Raw genomic sequence first — 21,888 nt, forward strand, 5'->3', positions numbered from 1 at the left:
GCTTCCCTCTGCATGCAGTGAGTGGCTCCACTGTGCTCAGCTGTCTCCACCCATGCATGGCCTTGAAGTTTTGATTAAGTGGAAACTGCTTTCTAGAGATTCTAGAGGTGATATGGAATTCTTCCACCTGGGTTCATTTGGTCATTTCAATAGGGATTTGTTGGCAAAATGGGAGAGGGAATCGAATATAAGGGGTTAGATCCCCACCCAGCACCAGAAGTTCCTTCTTATTCAGGATGGGCCACGCTTTCTAACCCTCTAACACTGAAAGTACTAAAATCTAGTAAGTGTGTTTGCCTGATGTAGTGGGAGGGAGTAGACAGGGCAGTACCTAGCCTCACTGTTGCCTTATAATCAGCAAGTCAGTTCACTTCCCTACCCATTTATTGAAAGGTCTTAAAATTAGCTTCTTCTAATAACAATTTACTGAGCCCCTTTGCCGGTAAGGAGTTATTCTGAGGGTCACTCCACAGGTGACCCAGGCTATGCCTTCATGCCAGTGCCCTTCTCACACAGGGGCCAGACCGTGACTGAGACCAAGTCTCCCCAGTGCCTGGTGTGTACTGGCCACTGACCCAAGGTCAGGAAAGGCCAGGGCCTCTGTAAGTTGAGGACTCCAAGGCCTTGAGGGATGGGTAGGACTTCAAAGGGCAGAGATGAGCCAGCATTCCAATTCCAACCCAGACTCGCACCAGAGGGTGTGTCCTGAGATATGCCCTTTGGAGCCCGGTATCACTGGGGAGGGGAAGGCGACACACTCGGGGCTGAGGCCGGGAGAGCACCGACCCCTGGTGATGGGGGGCGGAACCGTCCATACGGCCGCCACACAGAAACCACTGTCCTCGCAGTGTGTCAGCCGCTAAGTAGCTACTGGGAACATGATGGGAGGCGCGGGAAGGACACAGCTCCCGGCTGAGATCCGGGAGGCCTCGGGCTCCCGGTCGGCACCTGGAGATCCCCGGACAATCGCTGGGGTCCCTACACCGGGCGAGTTCTCCGGAGCTGGGTGGGGAGGCTCGCGTAGCGCGGGATGCGCGGCGCCTCCTCCGGGCAGCCGGAGGGGTGGCTCCGGGCGCCTTCGCCAGCAGCTGCTGCTGCCTTATAAGGCGGGGGCCGGGCCGCTCCGGGGGAGGGGCTGCGGCCGCCCGGCCTCCTCCTCCGCTATCCTAGCGGCTCGGGGCCGGCCAGGGAGCGCAGCGCAGCAGCAGCCGGAGCCGAGGAGCGTGCGGAGCCGGCCATGGGCAAGTCAGGTGAGCACACTGGGTCGGCGGGGCCGGGGTGCAGGGATGGCTCGGGAGCCCCGGGCCCTGGGATGCTCGCTGTCATCCTCCCCCGCGGCGGGCTGGATCCCCGGAGGAGCGGGGCTGCCGCCCTTGCGCGAGTACAAGGCTCCCGTGGCGCTGCGGGACCCCGGGAGCGGGATGGAGCGGCGCACGGGGCGAAGCGCCAGGAGGCGCAGCGCGGGCAGTTTCCGGGGCAGCCAGGAAGCCGGGGTGGCCGTCGTGCCACCCGGAGAGAGGGAGGGAAGGCGAGACAGAGGGAGGGTCCCCCCGTCTGCGAGCCAGAGATTGCGTCAGGGAGGGCTTCCAGGCGCTGATGGGATTAACGCTCGGCATCCTGCCAAGGCGTGTCTTTTGCATTGTTTCAGGACAGAGTTAGGAGTTGGAAAAAGCCACCAAACTGTGACAGCATCTCTCGCTGCAAAGTGGTGTGCTCCAATCGGCCTTCCTAAGGACACGTCGAGCATCCTTTTGTCGTTGTCCCATCGTTGTCCAGCGCCCCGTCTGTATGCCAGGCTGTCCGGTTCCACCCGTGTAGACTCCCGCTTCCCCTTATCTCTAAACTTTGGAGGCTCATCCTCACCACTGTGGCTGTCCCGAGTGAACTTTCTAAAATGCAGATGGTATCCTGTCACTCCCTAACACCTTCAATTCCATTGTCTGCAGGGGAAAAAGTACGCATGCTTCAGCCCCACCTTAGGGTCCTCTGGGAGTTGGTCATCACCCCTTGTCTCCCCCTACACTCACCTCTCCTGAAGCTGGCACGCTGGTCCCTTCTCCTGGGCTCTTTTTCCCAGCATCCACTCTGCCTCTCTCACTTCTCTGAAGTTGAAAATCCTCCCCATACTTCTAGGTTCAACTTCTGGGCTGGGAGCCCATCTCTGATTTCTACCCTCTGCCTCCCAGGGACGCTTCACCCAGTGTCTTCTTTGTTGTAGCCCTCCCAGCAGTCAGTTTGGGACTCTACCCAACCATAAACTTGTTTCCCACAGACACATCACTTCTGGTGGCCAGAAGCCATGTCTATCTCAACATAGTTCCTGCTCACAGGAGGCTCTTAATGAATAGCTGTTGAACAGAGCTCAGAAGTCTTGATTCATGGGAAGTTGGGGTTGTCAGCCTCAGGTACATGAGGCTGGGTCCCTTCTTGAATCTGTTCTCAAGATCTGGACTCATGAGGTACCAGTGCTGGGAGTAAGTGGCTTTCCTTGGCATTGGTCTTAACCTGCTGTAACTGTACTGACAGGTCTGGCTTTCAGCCCTGGCTCTGTTAATCACTTGCTGTGTGATCTTGAGCAAGGCTCTTTCCCTCTCTGTGCCTCGGTTTTCCCATCTATACAATGAGGGTGGCCCATGTGATCCCCACGATTCTTCACAGTATGGAAAGGTGACACAAGGAGTTGTCATAAAGTTAAAGAACAGGATGGTAGGTGGTGATGGGGCAAGAGCATGGCAGATGTGAGTGCATTTTGAGAAATCAACTCCTTTCTCTATAAACAGATAATCCACAAATTCTCTGAAGCTATATTTTAGTCAGTTGTTTCTGGCTTTTTCCCTAAGAAACAGTTTTCCCGAACTGCTAATATTTAGCTGTGTGCCCATTCTTATATCTGTTCATCCATCTATCCACCCATCCCTCCCTCCTTTCTTACTTCCTTCTCTTCCTTCCTTTCTTCCCTCCATTTCACCATCTGTCAGCTCTGTATCATGCTGTTGACCCCGTGCTGTGGAGGGCATGGCCCCTGTCCTGAGGAGTGTTCATTTGAATTGTGAATCAAAGCTGATCGGGGGTGGGTGGAGGCGGATAGACTGGCACCATGTGGCTCCAATGAGAGGTGGGAAGTGACTCAAGCCACAAGACAGGTGCAGGTGAAGAGCAGTGGGAGCTCAAGGGAGGGAGAGATCTCCGTTGGCAAAGGGGCCCAGTGAATGCTCCTGGAGGAGGTCGTCAAATCCAGACAGTCTTGGAAATTTGGACTTTATCCCTGAGACCTGGGATGCCATTGAAAGGCGTTGATCTGAACGTGTGCCAGAGGGGAAGGTAGATCAGGTGGGGAGAAGGTGGAGGTGGAGGGTGAGGAGGAGGTTGCTGCAGTTATTCAGGGAAGAGATGACAGAGGCATCCAAGGGACTGGAGAGGAAGAGGGGATGGAGTTTGGAGATGGTACACTCAAGCAGACTTGGTGTCTATTGTGAATGAGAGGGAAGTGTCAGAGATGTGTCTAGGTGCAAGATGGTCGTGACACCTTCCAGGACTAGAAATGTAGAGTCCAGCAGGTTTCAGAGAAGGGACTGTGGCAGAAGGCAGGTTAGCATTGGTTCAGGCAGGTGTCACAATCCCTCCCCCCCACACACACACATTCCCAGGGAACTTCTAGGACGCTGGCCCAAGCCTCTCCCTTACAGCCATATGCATTTTATTGGTCTCCCCCAAAGACTGTGAGTCCCCAGGACAGTGCCTGGCTCCCTTAAGCGTCTCTAAGAGAAAGTAACTTTTCTGGGTGACCCAGGCCTGATGGGCCTTCCTTCCGCACAGGCCATCGGCCCGAGATCTGCGCTGCAGGGTCTGGAGCTCTCACAGATGTGTAGCCACACCGGGGCTTTATCTGGTGCCATTAAGACCATCATAAGGAGCCAGCCCCTGCTGCTTCTGGGCCTCAGTTTCCTCATCACTGCATAGGAGCCAGTCTTTTAACCTTTAACCTCAGATATACCCCAGAGCAGCTTGGGGTAATAGGCTTTGTTGAAAAACTGTCACGCACCTGACACAGCTTCAATTCCAGGAGCTGCTTGGCCCAGTGTTCAGAGCCTCCCAGTCCATCTGCCAGCCCTGGTCTCCCTGCTGGACTTCAGTTTGCAACAAGTGTGATGAGGGCAGAGAAAGACAGTGGCCTTGGGCTCAGTGGAAATCTCTAATCCCTAGCAATCATTATCAATTATTAAGCTCCTAGTGCGTGCCAGGCTTGGAGCTAGGTATTTCATATATATTAGCAACTTTTGTAACAGCCCTGCAAAGCAGTTATTATCTGTTATGTAGATTTATAGAGGTTGAATACCTTGCCCAAGCTCACACCTTAGTGGACAACTTGGGGTTTGAACACAGCTCTCTGACTTCCAGCTGTGGACTTCCCCCTCTACTACACTGACCACTTGCTACCTGCTCCCTGCCTGCTTCTCAGCCTGGAATCTGGCTCAGTAGGGACTTCTACATGCCCTCTGATTATCTCTAAGAATCTTAGTGTTCCCTCCTCCCACATTTCCCAACACCAGAGGCTATCAGAGCAGAAAGGATTTTAGGAACCAACTAGCCCAGGAATTTTCTACCGAGCAGAGCCCTGACACCTCTGCAGGACACCTCTGGGTGGGCCAGGTCAGTCTCAGCATTCAATTTCATCTGTTGATTTTATTGGGAAAAAAGAAAAGTTCAAAGAAAGGGTTTCCCTGCTTTGAAGATATTTTGAGAACCGCAGATGTCATCCTTCCTTCTCACACAGTTGGGAAACCGAGGCCCAGAGGGGCAAGGACTTGTCCAGTGCTCAAGGCAGGCCTGAGTGGCCACAGGCAGGATGAGACAATGGACACTGGCTGCCCTGGCTTCTTCACTGTCCCAATGACCGCTGTCTAACCGCACAGGGGCAGCCTGGGGTGGGTGCTCTGGGACACCCTTTATCCTGTAAGCAGTTGAGCAACTCTTCATTGACCATCATTGTTGCTTAGGGAGAGGAAGATGTATGCAATATGGAAAGTGTGTGAGATTTGGGGCAGGGGCGGGGTGAAGGGAGGGCTCTTCTTAGATCTGGCTTGAATGTGGATTCACTGTGTGAAATTTTGCAATCCACACGTACTCCAAAAAGACCGCAGTTTCCTCATCTGTAATGAAAAGTCTTCCATCCTAGTGGTGTCCCTTCCTAGTGCTGGTGTGAGGAGATCATTCATTTGCTTCTTCACTCACTCATTTACTCAGCAAATACCCAAGCTCAGAGGCACTAAGAGAGGTTGTCAAAGACTGATTGAAATACCAGCAGCCCTGCTCCGATGCAAGTCAGGGATGGGAAGTTCCTCCCAAAGCCAGAGGCTAAAGGGTCTCTGTCCAGTGCTAGTGACAAAATCATAGTTGACCTTTCATAACTGTTCACTCTGTTCCAGAACTGTTCTAAAGCTTCATCATAGTTTAGTTCATTTAATTCTCACAACCCTGTGAGGTAGATACTGTTATCCCCACTTTTTATGTGGGAGAAATGAAGCATAGAGTGATGAAGCAACTTATCCAAGATCACACAGCTAGTAAAAGGCAGAGCTGGTCTTTACCTCTTGAATTTCTTGGAACCCAGGCTGAAAGAACAGGAGCTGCCCACATGGAAGTCTTTATTTTTTTCTTTTTTTTTTCCCCTCAACTTTTTATTCTTTCTTCCTGATAAACTAGCAAAACCAGTTTTACCCCAAAGGTGGGACCAGGTCACTTTCCAGTGTTAAAGAACAACATTCAACGGAGTAAATTTGAAGCTCTAATTGGCTTTAATAAGTGATTCATGGGGTTTCATTGCTTCTAGCAACTAGAAGGGCCCTCCAATGAGTTGTACAAAATGGAAAGGTTTTATCGGCAGAAAGAAGGTGAGACTAAGGAAGTTAAAAGAGTGGATTGTTTTAGGCAGGGTCACCTTCCCTTAGGGAAAAGCAGGGGGTCTTATCTGGTAGTTTATCTCACTACTGTGATCAGGAAAATCTAAACTGATTGGTTTAAAATTCCACACTAGGAGAGGCTGGAACTGTAATTAATTAAGTTATTAGGTTTGGATTTGGTGAGGTGGCTTAGCAAAAGTGACTCCATTTTGGCCTGTTGTTTCTTTTCCTTCCTTCTTTTCTTTCTTTCTTTCTTTCTCTCCCTCCCTCCCTCCCTCCCTCCCTCCCTCCCTCCCTCCCTCCCTCCCTCCCTCCCTCCCTCCCTTCTTTCTTTCTTTCTTTCTTTCTTTCTTTCTTTCTTTCCTTCTTCCTTCTTTTCTTTCCTTCCTTCCTTCCTTCCTTCCTTCCTTCCTTCCTTCCTTCCTTCCTTCCTTCCTTCCTTCCTTCTTTCCTTCTTTCTTTCTTTTTTTCTTTCTTCATCAACCTCTTGTTAAGGGGACAGAAGGGGCCTGTCCACAACTCCTGCCCTGGCTTCTCACGATCCTGGGCCTCTTGGGCCTCTTTTGTGAGGCGTATGGAGAGAAGTAAGGCAGGCTGGGCTCTGGGAGGCTTCAGAAGAGGACAGATGCTTAGGGAGGAGGCTGTCCTAGCCAACAGCCAGGTGGGAGGAGGGGCACAGACCTTCTTTGTGTCCTTATTGGCATTTAGAAGCCCAGGCCCCAAAGGACCTTCAAGAGCCCCCAGTTCAGTCCCACCTAAGATGCCCGGCTGTACCCCCCTCCCTGGCAGAGACAGCCCAGCCCTGCCACCTTCCCTCAGCCACAGGGAGCCATGACTGGGCAGTTTCTTCCGTCTTTCAGCAGCTCTGACCTTAAGCCCCCTGGGGCTTCTATTCCTTCAGCCCCTGATTTTCCTTTGGGGCCCCTCAGGCCCGGTGCATAAGAAGCTTGGCACAGGAAGCTCTTGAGTAATCTTTGTTCTTTTCTTCCTTCCTCTTCTCTGCCCTCAGAGATTTGAAGGCAGGTGCCTACCTCACTGGGCCTGAACTTCCGCCTCTGTCTGGTCAACCCTTTCGTCTCTCTGATTTTCTTTTGTCTCGAGCTCCCTGAGGGTGGTTTGGGGTTAAAGACAGTGTTTCCCTCCTTGTGGGCCTACCCCTGGACCCATTGTGGGAACGTGGGCAGGTTATTTCCCTTCCTGAGCCTCAGTTTCCTCATATAAAAACATGGGTATAGTAGCGGAAGCTCCCATAAAAGGTGGTGAAAAGTAAATGAGATCACGTACAGGCCCAGCAATGGTTGGCCAACCTGCAGAAAAAGAACCTCCCTCATTCCAGGCTGGCACCCTGAGTCTCAAAGTACCCTCCTGTGAGGACATAATCCCACCCCTCCCCATGGTGGGGTGGCTTAGAGGGCTCTCCCTGCCTAATTCAGGGATAGGTGAGTTTACTTTGACTTTTTTTCCTTAAGTGTATCTTTGTTCTTGGGTTTTTCTACAGAAGGGTGGCTCTTGCTGGGTGTGGTCACCAGTGATATGTTGCAGGCTGAGGCCCTGCTCAGAGCCACTTGGGCTGGAACTGGCTGCTGTGGCGGGAGAGGCCCCTTGAACCTAGCTAGAGGTGTGCTGGGGGGGGCCATGCTTCCCAGCAGGGGTGGGGAGAGACACTCCCCTCCTGATTACCAAATCGTTCTCCTGACCTCCTTCCTGGGAACCCTGGGCACCCAGCACTGACCCATCTGGGCACAATGCCTGGCAAAGGCTTCCAGGCACCAAGCTGAGGTTGAGCACAGGAACTTTCACTTTTGTTTCTCTTTACTTCCCATTTTCTGGGAGTGCAGTGACCTAGTTTTTAGCAGCCTTGTATGTGCCTCTTTGCCAAGAAGATTGCAGGGCCTACAGCACAGGCCCAGTGCAACCTGGCCCCAGCGCTGAGGGCTGGCTGCCTTTAAACTGGCTTCACCTTAGCTACCCACCCACTCCCCTTATCTCCACCTCTTCCCCACAGCCCTGGGATACGTCAGATCCCATCCACCCTGGCCCTTTGCCTCCTCACCACCTCCTCCAGGAAGCCTTTCCTAATACACCTATGGTCACCATTGCGCGTGCCACTCAGTCCCATGCACCTCCTGTGGTGTCCCATCATGGCCTTCCGGGGACATGGGATCTAGCAAGGATGTTAGCACGGGCTTCCCCATCTGTGCCTGTCGACCCAAACTTCCAAATCCTGGCATTCGACCCCATCCCCCCCATCCCCGCCCCGACCCATATTCCTGTGACCAGACCTCATTGGACAGCCCTGCGGGGCCCCACACTCCTTAAGGGCAGTACCACTCACTCTTCAGCTTATCAGAAACCCCCGGACAGCTCGACCAGCACTGGCATGACCTGCACTTACCTTCATCTCCCCTGGGTCTGCATCTAGCCCCAACCTCCTGAGGGCAAGTTCTGATCTTCTTCCCCTCATGTCTGCTCAGAGGCCCAACAGGATTTGATTTAAGGCTCGGGAGACATGGGGGATCTGGCAAGAGGACTCCCTGCTGGGTCATCTCCTTAGTCTCTGGGGTGAAAAAAGAATAGAGGCAGAAGGACAGCTGGTGAGTGTAGCCTGGGGCCTTGGAAGGAATAGGGCTTCTTTCCTTCCCCGGTTTACACCCTTCCTGCCCATGGCCAGGCCTCAGGGACAGGCTCCTGCCAGACAGGACTCACTCAGTTTAAGGGTCCTCTATGGCCCTGACTCCTAACCCACCCAACTCACCCCCATTTCCACAGAGGGGAATACCCAGTTTCCTAAGGCTGGCACCCCGTGACTTCACAGTCTAAGCCTGGCTAACTGCTGTCCAGTTAGCCAGGCTTTGGGGCCTCAAATCAGGGGTCACCTTGTTCCTGATCCCCTAGACCATGTTAGGTTGTTTCTCAAGTTCCTGCTGCACCTGTGCTCGTCTGTACCTTGGCCATATCCACTGCTTGCTATTGTCTGTTTACAGGCTGTCTCCCTTCTGGGTGTGAGCTCTTTGAAGACAGAGCGTGGCTGACATGTCTCTGCGCACCTAGCACAGTACGGGACCTAGCACAGAAGAGGTGCTCAGAGAGCAGATGGATGTATTGGGATTGGATGCTGCTGGATAGATGATAAATCCATGAATGGATAAATGGTGGAGAGATGGATGAAGGATGTTGGATGGATTGGCTTCCACTTCAGATCCAAGTTGATGTGACTTCTGTCCCCTATCGACCTTGCCTGGTCTTGGCTTCACCCGCCTATTCTCTCCCTAACCTTAGCCCCTTTGACCTTTCTGAAGTCATGACCCAGTTGGGCACAGGCTCTACCTCACCCCTCACAACTCTGGGCCCAGCTGATCAGCCTCACCCCACCCAACGCTACCACCTTCTTCTCCACACTCTCCCCTCATTCCACTTCCCCAGTGCTGTCCTTCCCTGGTCCTCTTTTCTTCATCCATCCCTCTGTCTTCTCGATTTCACCCGCCCAGTGTGTCCACCCCTCCACCCGACCCAGGTGTGTTGTCTCTGGGCTCCCACCTCTAGCCCTCTCTGGTCTCCACCATACACCATAGATCCGGTCTGAGATATACAGCCTCCTTTAACATTTTCCTTCCCAAGTCCTGTCTTTCACTGCCCAGCCCCCCAGCATCTGCTTTGCACCCCTGGCCCATCCTCCACTCAACAGCCAGCAGGATCTTACCTGCTCATTCCCCTGCTTCCCTCCAGTCAATTCCCATTGCCTTGACAAAGACCCAAATCCCCAGCATGGCCCATAAGACCCTGCGTAATCCATGTGGGTGCAGATGTGCAGACACGTGGAAGGCATCATCAGGGATATAGACAGGATGAGCAAAGGTATGGAGCAGGGCATTAAGGTTGTCCTTTGGCTGGGGTACTGAAGGAGAGCCTGTCCATGTGGCCTGAGGTCTGAGCTGGGTGTCGCTCCGAAGCCTGACGTCATACTTTTGGCGGGTATTTTCTCTGCACTGAGACATTCTCCATTTTGAAATCATTGCAGCTTCCAAGCAGTTTAATAATGAGGTCCTGAAGGCCCACAACGAGTACCGGCAGCAACATGGCGTCCCTCCACTGAAGCTCTGCAAGAAGCTCAACCAGGAGGCTCAGCAGTGAGTCCCCCCAGCCCACAGGGTGACACAGGCCCTTCATGGTGCTGCTGCTGCAGTCAGGGGGCCCTGGGTACCTGGAGGGACACAGGTTTTGGAGGCAGACACAGCCAGGCTTCAATAACCACTCTGCCACTTACCTAGACAGATCCCTTTGTTCCTCTGAGCCTCAGTGTGCTCCTCTGAAAAATGGGATGAATGGGGGGGCTCAGAAGTGATGCAGGTGTGAGGCTCCTGATTTCCACAGCAAGCCTAGGGGAGGAAGTGCGGCCACACCAGTTTAGGGCTCACGCTTTGGGGCGTTTCTGGGCTGCACCCACTCTGAGAAAGCACCATGGTCTCTGGCAGGTATTCGGAGGCCTTGGCCAGCACGAGGATCCTCAAGCACAGCCCAGAGTCCAGTCGCGGCCAGTGTGGAGAGAACCTGGCCTGGGCATCCTACGATCAGACAGGTGGGTCACTTTCCTGGCTCCCCTGCCCTCTGCCTGCGCTGGGCCTAGGGCAGCCAACATTCAGGCCCCTCTTGGCCCCAGTGCCTTTTGTGGTGTAGCCATGTGGCAGCCACAGGCCCAGAGAAAGAAAGGAACCCCAGAGCTCTGCCTGCTCCGGGGCTGACTGCAGCTCATCACAAGGTCTCTGATGGCCGGCTCAGGGCCAGGTCTGTGCTGGGTGCCAGGGACACAGCAATGAGTCAGACTGCCCAGACCCCTCCCCACCCCTCCGTTTTGGAAGCGCTCCCAGCTGAGAAGTGGGGTGGGGGAGACAGACCAGTTCTGTGCAGAGTCTCAGCTTGACCCTGCAGGCACTGAAGCGTCCCCAGCTACAGAAGAATTTTACTTTTTGTCACATTTTTCTAATTTTTTTTTTTTTACAGTACTTAACTTTTTTCATCAGAAAAGCGCAATAGAGCCTTTTCCGTGTTGGAAAAAATAATGGGAAAGACAATTCCTCATCCAAGGTTGCAGCCTGGAGTGGTGATCCCACCACACTGACCAGACATTCTTGAGCTGCCTGGCTCTGACAGCCCGGTTGTGGCTTTTTAGGAAAAATGTTGGAGAGGCCACCTCCCCTTCTGAAGCTTTCTTCAAACCCCAGCGGGAGAATGACTCACCCTCCCTGGCCTCGCATTCCTGGGAGCTCCCCGGGGACCCAAGTGCCCTCTTGTTTCCCCAGCTCTGTGGCCTTCCGGAGAAGTGTGCACATGCCCTGAGGAAGGCAGGAGGCAGAAGCCTGCAGCTGCCTCCCCAGGCCTGGTTTTGGGCCTGGTGAGCCCCAGGGAGAAGGCAGAAGGATGGGAAGGAGATGGCAGGAGACGGGGTTCCAACCTGTCCTTGCACTGGCTGCCTGTGGAGCTTGGAGCAAGTCTCCATCCTCTCTGGACCACGTTTCCCCATCCATATAGAGAGGGGGTTGGGTAGGTGGTCTCTAAGGCACTGGTTCCCCACCCTGGCTGCACATGGAGATCTTTTGTGGTGCTTTTTAAAAATACCATTGCCTGGGTCTCTCCTCCAGAGATGCCGCTACAATCAGTCTGTGTCAGGCCCCAGGCATCAGCCACTTTTAAATGCTCCCCAGGGGAGGCCAGTGTGGAGCCACTGTTATGGCCTAGCCACTCAAGGTGTTGTCTGCAGACCAGCAGCTGCATCTGAGAACTTGTTAGAAATGCAGACTCATAGGCTCCACCCTAGACCTACTGAAATCAGAATCTGCATTTTAACAAGAGCCCCAGGTGATTTGTGCACACATTGAAGTTTGAGACTTACTGCCCTGAGGTCAGTAACTCCCAGGGAAATGCTGTGGGTTTCTCCTATCAACACCTGCTGGGCCAGTGGATGCTCCAGGTGAGGACCCTTTTGCCTGCAGTGGAGACCCTAGCCCACCAGGCCTTTCCTCCTGTGGATATTTCAGGAGCCAGAATTGGGCTGGGATGAGAACAGAGTCTCCAGGAAACTCAAAGCATCGTTAGAAGCCCTTGGAGTATATTGCATTCAACCCTCTTGTGCAGCGGCCCAGAAAGGGGAAGGCCTTGCCTAGGATTACACAGAGAATTAGTGTGGCAGGGTGGGGACACATGCAGGCGACCCCATACCAGGGCTCTTCCCAACCCCCAACAAGGCCCTCTCTTCAGCCTGGGTGTGCTCATGGGCAGAAGTCCCTATTTCAGCTCGTTGGTCCTTTATCAGATATTTAATTGTGGGATGGGGATTTGGGGTTAATGGGAAAATGTGGAAGAAATAGGGAGTGGGTTGATTTTGCTGCTGAGTTTTACACAGTATATTTTCAATACAGGAAAGGAGGTGGCTGATAGATGGTATAGTGAAATCAAGAACTACAACTTCCAGCAGCCGGGCTTCACTTCTGGGACTGGTAAGTGACAGGGTCACACCAGTGGCCTCGCTCTGGGTAGAGTTGCAGTTTGAGTGTCTGATTTCAGAGAGGAACTAACGCCTGAAAATCAATCATTTCCCTCCTGTTTTACCTCTTCCATATTTTTCTGGTTTGACTTTGCCCAAAGGGTAAAACTTTCTTACATGCACACAAACCTAAGAGCTTCTGAGCTGCTGATTCCTGCCCCACCAGTTCCAAGTTCTGGAGGCGGTGGATATTAAAAGCCGCTCAGTGCTTCTTTCCAGAAGTGGTGACTCAGCACTTTGAACCGGTCATCCTACTTCTAGTTTTGCTCCCCTCCAATCCAGCCCGCTCTCCAGCAGCGAGAATATTCTAAAACCCTCTCTGCCCATGTTGCTTTCTTGATTAAACTGCCAGTGGGTCCTGGGGCCATCAGGAAAAGGGCCAAGCCACTCGCTCTTCTCTTGGTTTTAATTCCCTCCTCCTTCACACCCCCACACACTTCCTGCCTCGTGCCCCATGTCTCAGAGTCCTGGGCATTCTCCTTTCACCTTTGTGCTGGAGTTTGTGGTTCAGATGAGCTTGGAATGCAGAAAGTCTGGAGCTAGTCTCAGCCCTGGCACTATTAGTTGTGTGAACTTGGGCCACCTTCCTGTCCTTCCCTGTCCCCTAAGGAGAAGGACAGGGTGGTAGGCACTACGGGACATTCTGAGAGCTTGTATTTAGATGCAGGGAGGAGCTGGCTGTGGGACTGCCCAGTCTTTCTCTAGGCCTCTACGGTGAGCAGTAAACTCCTTTATCTTACTTACTAAAGACCCAGGCAGCCCTCTGAGCGCTGGGCTCCCTCTTGCCCATCACCAGGCCTTACCAGGCTCCTGTCTTTCCTCAGAACCTACTCAGGTCCACCTGGGGCCCAGGATGGGTTGGAAGGGGCTGTGAGTTTCTCTGACCAGAGGCACCAGGGAAACTGAAAAAGGGATTCTCTCCATACCCTCACCCCTCTACCCCACCCCATCCTACCCATGGGTGGAGCCACATATGGCCTCCCACCCTTTCCAGGGTTCTTCAGAAACAGGAAGTGACATGTTCTCAGAACACTTCACTGTTTCCTGTGGTTTTATGCTCACCCTTTGGGGCAGAGGTTCTTGCAACCGTGTGGGCAGGACTGTGAAGCAGAGGTAGCAGCATCTGCTGAGGTGCTTCTCCCCTCAGCACTCAGGCCTGGAAGAAGGAGGGCCGTGAGGGAGAATTGATGGTTCTGTGGCAATTAAATTTGAGGGATATGGGAGGGAATAGTAACAACCTCCTACCAGTGATTAAGGATGTATAGGCAGAACCTGGTGTCCTTTTCATCAGTGTCCAGAAAACATTGGATGTTATAGTGTCTGGATCTGCTTCCTCCCCTGCGCAATATTCATGAGCACTTGGACATGTATCAGAGCAAGTTATTAACTTTGCTCCTGTGCCAGGCCACTGGACAGTTACAAAGCACCTCCGCACCCACGACCACATAAGCCTTGCAACACCATTTGAAAGTAGGGCTTCATTCCACCCATTTTGCAGAGGTGGATACAGGCCCAGAAAGAGGAAGGGACTGCTTTATGCCTTCTATCCTCAAGCCGATGCTCTTTTCATGGCCCCTGCTCCACGGCAGGAATCTCACAAGTGTCAGAGCTGGGAATGGGACTCAGCTTTCCATGATCACTGACCGCCTGTCTCATCCATTGCCCCACATCTCCCACCCCTAAGGAGGAAAACCCCAGAGCAACTAGCCTGTATGCCAGTGGGCAATGCCTGGTGATAGACAGAGCCTAATCCTAAAATAGGAGCACAGATTTGGAGGGAGTTATAATTGGGGTTGCAAGACTCTTGATGATCCTCAGGCCTACACCAGCACCTCAGCCTCCCCCAGAGCTGTACCATTATTCAGGGGTCCCTGGACCTCAGCCCGTGTTGTAGGTGAAAGGGTCTTTTGAAATATCCTATAATGTCTCCCCACCCACCCCAGCCCACCCGTCAGCATCTTGTGAACACGGTTCTATGTTATATGCTAAGTGGAGGGAAATGGTTTTTTTGTTATATTTTATTTCAATTTCTTTGTTATATTCTATTTTAATGAGTAGGTTTGTTTGTTTATTCTGAATTAGTAATACTTTTGCATGATGTGGAATTTGCAAGCTATATAAGGTGAAAAGTCTTCCTTCCATCCCTGGCCTTCGGGACTTTCCCTCCCAACCTATGATACCAGTTTCTTATGTATCATTCTAGGGTTGGTCTGAGCTTATACTGGCATTTGTGTAAATATGTTCTTTTTTTCCCTTTTTTATACTCCGGTGTCAGATACATGACATGTTTTTCACTTGCTTTCTTCACACAGCAGATTGGCAGAGATTGTTCCATATCAATACAAAACGAGCTTTCTCATTCTTTCTTACTGTTGCACATTATTCCCTCACAAAAATATACTATAATTTATATAATGTGGTTTTCAAATGTGTATTCTAGGGGGTTTGGGTCCATAGCAGGAAAGAGGATGTGATCCATTTAGGGAAAAAATAAAAAGGAAGCTGTTAGTAGTTTAGAGTTAGAAACCAGTGTGTATCTGTTGGTTGCTAAGGAAGTCGTGTCCTTTAATTCATCTCTAAATACCCATACTTTATTATCTCTATGCAGACAGAAACCTCCCCAACTAGAAGAAAGATTACTTAGGTTCATCTGTTTGGAAAAGGCTTCCACAGGCATTCATGCCGCTGACGCTCATGTTGTATCTGTAATCATATTTTTGGCAACCAGTGGATAAATGACAGCTCTTCCTTTTCTGGGTGACAGAAAGAATGGTGGGTTAATGGCCAAAGCATGTGGTCTTTTGAGAGAAATTGTTTATATGAAAAAGGATTTGAGCCTTAAGGAAAACACAGCCTATAGAAGCAGTGACACCTGGCAAAGCTGCTGAAAGCCTGGAGCTGTGACTCAAAAGCACAAAGACCAAGGGTAAGTTAGTAAAAAGTGTTTCTAGTCCAAGGTGAAAATCAGAGTTTTTAAGCAATGGTTAACACAAATTTAAGGATAAGTTGGTAAATATGCCTAATTGTATTTAAGATTTGTTTTAATTCTTGCTTTGATTGTATCACACCAACTTGATTGATTAGTGTTTACATTTGGTTATTTTCAGAAAGAAAATCTTTTTTTGGATGTAGACAAAGAAATAAGCTATACCAAAAATTTAAAAATTATAAAAATGGAGTTCAACTGTAAGGTGAAAACACAATTTAATCAATGAACATTTGTTCAGTCCTTACCCTATATGAGACACATGGGAGATGCCAACTTGCTCTTCTCTGAAGGACTGGAAAAGTGTGGATACCAGACTCTCTTTCCTTCTTTTTCTTTTCTTTCTTTCCTTCTTTTTCTTTTCTTTCTTTTTCCTTTCCTTCCATCCTTCCTTCCTTCTTTCCTTCCTTCCTAATTTTGTGGTAAAATATACTTAACATAAAATTTACCATTTTAACCATTTTTAAGTGTATAGTTCAATGGAACTAAAACTGCATTCACATTGTTGTGCAACCATCACCGCTATCCATCTCCAGAACTTCTTACTCATCCCAAATGGAAACTCTGAACTCATGAAACAACTCCCATCCCTTCCTACCCCCCACCCTAAGCCCTACTAACTACTATTCTGTATGTCTCTATGAATTTATGTAGGTACCTTATATAAGTGGAGTCATGCAGTAGTTGTCCTTTTGTGTCTAGCTTATTTCACTTAGCATAATGTGCTCAAGTTTCATCCATGTTGTAGCATATGCTAGAATTTCATTTTTAAGACTTAATGATATTCCATTGTATTTATATATAAGATTTTATTTATTCATCCATTGATGGACATTTTGGGTTTTTCCCCTTTTGGCTATTGTGAATAATGCTGCTATGATCTTTGGTGTATAAATACCTAAGTTCCTGCTTTTAATTATTTATATCCTTAGAAGTGGATATATACTTAGAAATGGAATTATGATAATTCTATGTTTAACTTTTTGAGGAACTACCCTACTGCCTTCCACAGCAGCTGCACCATTTTACATGCTCATCAGCAATACACAAGGGTTCCAATTTCTCCACAGCCTCACAAAACTTCGGTTTTGTTTTTTAAGTAATGTCCATCCTAATGGGTGTAAAGTGGTTACCCTCTTTCTTTCTTAACCACCGTATGGGAAACTTAGCTTCTCTGATCATGATTTTTCTCCTTCCTTCTTCCCTCTGTCTCTTTTTTTATTTTTTATTTTTAAAGATTTTTATTTTTTTAATTGGGGAACAGGACTTTATTGGGGAACAGTGTGTACTTCCAGGACTTTTTCAAAGTCAAGGTGTTGTGCTTTCAGTGTTAGTTGTGGAGGACGCAGCTCAGCTCCAGGTCCAGTTGCCGTTGCTAGTTGCAGAGGGCACTGCCCACCATCCCTTGCAGGACTCCAGGAGTTGAACTGGCAACCTTGTGGTTGAGCCCACTGGCCCATGTAGGAATCGAACCGGCAGCCTTCGGAGTTAGGAGCATGGAGCTCCAACCGCCTGAGCCACCGGGCCGACCCTCTCTTTCTTTTTCATCAGATATTTTTTGAGCATCTGCCATGTGCTAAACCCAGTGCTAACCACTGGGGATTTAGTGGTTGATAAAATAGATGTGGTCCCTGCCCTCCAGGAGGAAACATAATTTGTTCAGGGTTGTTTTAGCAAAGTAATGCCATCCTGTGACATGGAAGTAAATATCCCATCGACCTGTCAAAGGATCTCTGTGAGTCCTCAACAGTAAAGGTGGGAGAGATGAACTCCCAACTTTTACTCCCAGGAAATGAGAAGAATTTATGGTCATTTAGCAGAGTACCCTTACAACATCAGCTCTTTGACCCCAAAGTGGAAAGGAGGTGGAAGCTAAGCCATGTTAACAGCTTGAAAGGACCAATGAGTAAGGGGAAGGTAGCCTAAGCAGTGGGAGACTGATGCTGAGAAGCTTCAGCGTGTCACAGAAGTGTCTGGAGGGCCAGGCAGGAGCTTGAGAAGGAACTGGGCTGCTTGGCTCAGAACAGATGGGACTGAAGGAGGCTCCACCTTACCAAGGCCTCAAAGAGCTCAAAACATAATAGAAGGCGTACACTTCCAGCCAGGGCAAAACCTTGAGTCCAAGACGGGTCTTCCATGTGCCTTTCACTCATTCATTTACTCATTCATTCCATTCATTCAGTGAAAGTTTATTTTACAGTTTTCATGTGCCAGGCTGTGCCAGGGCACTGGCTATACTTTGATGAATAAAACAATTTGATCTTTACACATATGGGGCTCACAGCCTAGTGAAGGAGCCAAACAATAAGCAAGTAAATGAATCATTGCAAATGGGAAGAATATTAAGAATACTATGAAGGGAAAAAACAGATAAGACTAACTTGGAAAGGAGGTGTTCAGGAAATAAGAGTGACTGTGAAAGGCTTCTCTGAAACTAACATAAAATAATATCGAATGTCATCTGTAACTGAAAAAAACAAATAATTTAAAAAATAAAAGAAAGGCTTCTTTGAACAAGTGACATTAAGTCTGAGGCCTAAGGGACAAGAAGATGTTGGTGATCTGAAGAGCGTTCCACACAGTGGCTCGTGTGTGCAAGGGCTCCATGGTGGGAAATACCATGGGGTTTTCCTGGGGTTTTCAAGGAATGGAAAGGAGGCCGCTGGGGCCAAAACATTCACTTTCATTCTAGATGCAACTGGAACCAATCAGAGGATTTTAAAGTAGAGAAGCCAACAGATATAATTTAGTCTCAAAATAAGCACCCTGGCTACTTAAGCAGAAAGTGAATTAGAAGAAGCTAAGGTGAAAGCTGGGGAATCAGTCAGGCTATTGCAGTGGCCCACGCGAGGAAAATTGGGGGTTGGGACCAAAGTTTTCAGAGTGGATGGACTTGAGATGTATTTGGGAGTTAGATCCATCAGAATTGAATGATGGTTTGTTATGGAGAAATGAGGTAGAGGGAGGAATACAGACCAACTCCCTAGGATTGCGTGCATTGATAGAGGTGCCATTAATGGAAATGGGAGGGTAGGGAGAGGAGTAACTCTGGGAGAACCAAAATCAAGAGTGAGTTTAAATATGAGATGCTGTGAGTCATCCAAGTGGAAATGTCAAGTAAGTAGTTGTGTCTGAAACACAGAGGAGAGATTTGGGCTGGAGAAATAAAACTGGGAGCCAGGGAAAGATGAAATTGCCTAAAGAGTGCAGTAAGAAAAGAGAGCCCAGAACTGAGCCTTGGGAAATGCAGGTCCTCCGACGTTTACAAGTGAGATCAAGAGGAGAAGGAAGAGGCAGTGAGAGGGGAGGAATGCCAAGAGAGGTGGGGTCATGGAAACCAAAAGAGGAGAGTGCTTTAAAAAGGGGAGGAGTCCACCCTATTAAATGTTCCTGAGATGTCAAGTAAGATGAAGACAAAAAGTAACGATTGGAAAGGAGCTTGGAGATCACTGGTGACTTTGAAGAGTGCAGTTTGAGGGGGCGGGACGGTGGCAGGTGCCAGGTAGGGCAGCATCCTCACTGTTGGGGACACTGGGTTTTGTCATGATCTCCGGGAGACCATGAAACTTTGGGGCATCAGAAAGTGGTGAGGTGAGTAGTCTCTGTGGCTGACTAAGGAGGACCTAAAGCTATAGAAAATTAGGCAGTTGGTATGTTTTGTGTCTCCTTCCTTTGATTGGTGTCTGTGAAGATCAAGCTTTCCTGAGCCTGGCAAGGTGGTGCAGGAGCTCAAGAATCCTTTGAAACATCCGTCTCCAGGCTCTGCTAACTAACCTGTTTCCCTTTCCCCCTGCCTGCTTCCCTGCAGGACACTTCACGGCCATGGTGTGGAAGAACACAAAGAAGATGGGCGTGGGGAAGGCATCTGCAAGTGATGGGTCCTCCTTCGTTGTGGCCAGATACTTCCCAGCAGGGAATGTCGTCAACCAGGGCTTCTTCGAAGAAAATGTCCTGCCTCCAAAGAAGTAACCTGTCAAATGTAATGGGAAGGTAGCAGACTTAAGAACGTGCATATGAAGTGCCTAGAACAACAAAAACACAGTTGTGTGTCTGTTCCTTGTGGGTGTGTGTGCTTGTGTGTGTGATGCATGTGCGTGTCTCTTGCACACACACTTAGATATACAGTTATGTGTGACCTCATTCTGATCAAAGGAATGAGCATATGAAGCCTTTACCCTGATGTTTCCCCAGACCACATTATTTGGACTTTGGGGGGAAAAATCAATTTTTAAACTTTTTAGGTTATTTTTTAAGCAGACTTCTTTTGTACTTTATAATATCCATCACTGGACTTTTTGTATTCCAAAAGTTTGCAATACTGAGAAGTGAAGTTCAATTTCTGTGATATGCATGGTAATCTACTTGTAGATATTTAAGACTATTAAACCCTCATTTAAATGTGACATAAAACACAACTTTAAACAGCTCCCATCAGAAACCTGGTGTAGGCAGGGGCTCCATTTCACAGAATTACTGAGATTTCTCAGTTATAAGATGTGATGTCATCTACATGCCTCCTGAAATTCTCTAATGGGATTGCCAAAGAACAAATGGAAAAGAAAGCTTTACTTCCTTGTATTTTTCTACCTTTAAATAGCAAAGTACCACTACCACCACCACCCTTTCCCTGCCCTCCATCTTTTTTCTTAAAACTCTCTGGCATAGCAGAGCTCAATATGTACCCCATGATATCTGGGGGATTGAGCCAGGCCTGAAACTCACCCCTCCCCCACCGCTGCTAGGTGGCCCAGGGCCTGTTCTGGAAGAGAGCCCCTCACACTGCCTGGGCTCTTGGCCAAGCGGCCTTGGATGGATGAAGTCAGTGAGTGTGGGGGTGAGGGTGAGCTCACGCAGGCCCCCAGAGGAAGCCCTCCAGCCTCTGCCCTCCCCCTGACACACAGGGTGGGAGCCCAGGCTGTTCCTGGCAGCTGTGGCTGCAGCTGTGCAGCTGCACCCTCCTGGAATGTGTGACAGGCCCAAATGTTCCTGGGAAATATCCCATGCGGGGGCTTAGAGTCACTAATTTGATTCTGTGTTTTGGCTCAAACTGCATAAAGTTCCCCTGAATAACAATTTCACATGAACCATGTGGGACGGACCAACCCCAATGCCAAGCTGAGTATCCCTGAAACCATGGCATCTCCAGGTGGTAAGATAGCAGGGACAGGACTTGGAGTGGGGGGTGGGGGGTTGGTACCTGCTTAAACATGAGTCTGAGCAGGCCAAACTCTGAAACATGCTCCTGAAGGTTTATGTTGCACTGTGAACGCCGTCTTATGCTGTGCCCTTCATTTTACCCAGGGATATTGACTAAGACAACAATAAAATCTTTTTCTTTTGTGTAATATCTTCCTCCCCTGTGATTCATACCCAATTCTTTATTGGTCACTAAGGTAATCCATAACTCTGAGTTCCTGTCTTAGGTAACTCAAGCTTCTGAATACCTTCTACCTGTCCCCTGTAGACTGTGCTCCTTAGGCAGCCGTGTTTTAAACTACGTGACCTACTACCACGCAGCTGATTGGACTAGAGTGGACATGAACCAGGAATTTGAGGTGAGAATCATGGAGAGAATTTACCAATGGAACTGAAAAATTAAGTATGCCATGAGTTTGACTTAGGGCCATGGCAAGCCAACCTATATGCTAGCCAAATTATAAGTTGGAAGTATTGTATATTGAAGTGAAAAAGGCAGTTAGAGGTACAAAAGAGTTGGAAATACTGAAAGACTGTTCCTGACTTTTCTAATTCCTGGCTAGATCTGTGTATCTTTAAAACACACACCTCATTTTCTTCAGAGCTTCCCAACAAATTTATACACACACACACACACACACACATATCTGATGGTCCCCAGAAGGTTAGAATATTAGGGTCCCCTCCCCTAGGGAATCTCCATGAACAAAAAATGCTGAGCTAGGCAGAACACTGAGGATAGGTGAGGGCCTTAGGCTGAGGCCTTTTTCTGGCCCTATCTGGGCAGCCACCATGAGCAATAGGGACTCAATAACCAGTGAACTTTCTGGTGGCTCCGAGGGACACACACACACACACAAAACCAGCTGGTGGATGCTGGCATGCAGCCAGCCTCTTCAGGCTGGAGTCTTGTTTCCTCAGTTAGCTGAAATAAGGAAAAAGCTGACCAGGGGAGCTTTCCAGGCTGAAGAAAAGCTACACAATACAGCTAGCTGAGCAGGTGGGCACTAATCTCACTTTAATGCATTTCTTAGAGATGGCAGCTCCCATGAGTTCAGCAAATGCAGAAGACAAGCCAGATTCCAGCTCTCCTTTGTAGCCAGAGGGCAGAGGAAGGAGTCAGGAACTCGGGCTCCAAGTCCTAGCTCTGTGCACTCTGAGGGGAACAAGCCCCTTATCCTCTCTTGGCCCCAATTTGTCCAGCTGTACAAGGTCTGGCACATGGAGTTAGGTCTATTGTATCCTCTCAGGTCTCCATGACACCTCCT

General features: G+C 49.5%; 1 protein-coding gene across 2 annotated transcripts; it reads left to right on the forward strand.

The window, feature by feature from the left end:
• Positions 1–1,087: 1,087 nt before the first annotated feature.
• GLIPR2 (GLI pathogenesis related 2) lies at positions 1,088–20,769 on the forward strand. Of its 2 annotated transcripts, XM_033124171.1 has the most exons (5): positions 1,096–1,250; positions 9,919–10,027; positions 10,373–10,476; positions 12,314–12,391; positions 19,233–20,769. In XM_033124171.1, the coding sequence occupies exons 1-5, from the start codon at positions 1,238–1,240 to the stop codon at positions 19,391–19,393; spliced, it is 465 nt and encodes a 154-aa protein (XP_032980062.1). In that variant the 5' UTR covers positions 1,096–1,237; the 3' UTR covers positions 19,394–20,769. The 2 variants fall into 2 exon arrangements, with proteins under 2 accessions (XP_032980063.1, XP_032980062.1); XM_033124172.1 differs by lacking the exons at positions 10,373–10,476; positions 12,314–12,391 and having other exon boundaries at positions 1,088–1,250.
• The last annotated feature ends 1,119 nt before the right edge of the window (positions 20,770–21,888 follow it).

This window comes from Rhinolophus ferrumequinum, chromosome 12 (genome assembly GCF_004115265.2).
Source record: "Rhinolophus ferrumequinum isolate MPI-CBG mRhiFer1 chromosome 12, mRhiFer1_v1.p, whole genome shotgun sequence".
Classification (NCBI taxonomy): Eukaryota; Metazoa; Chordata; class Mammalia; order Chiroptera; family Rhinolophidae; genus Rhinolophus; species Rhinolophus ferrumequinum.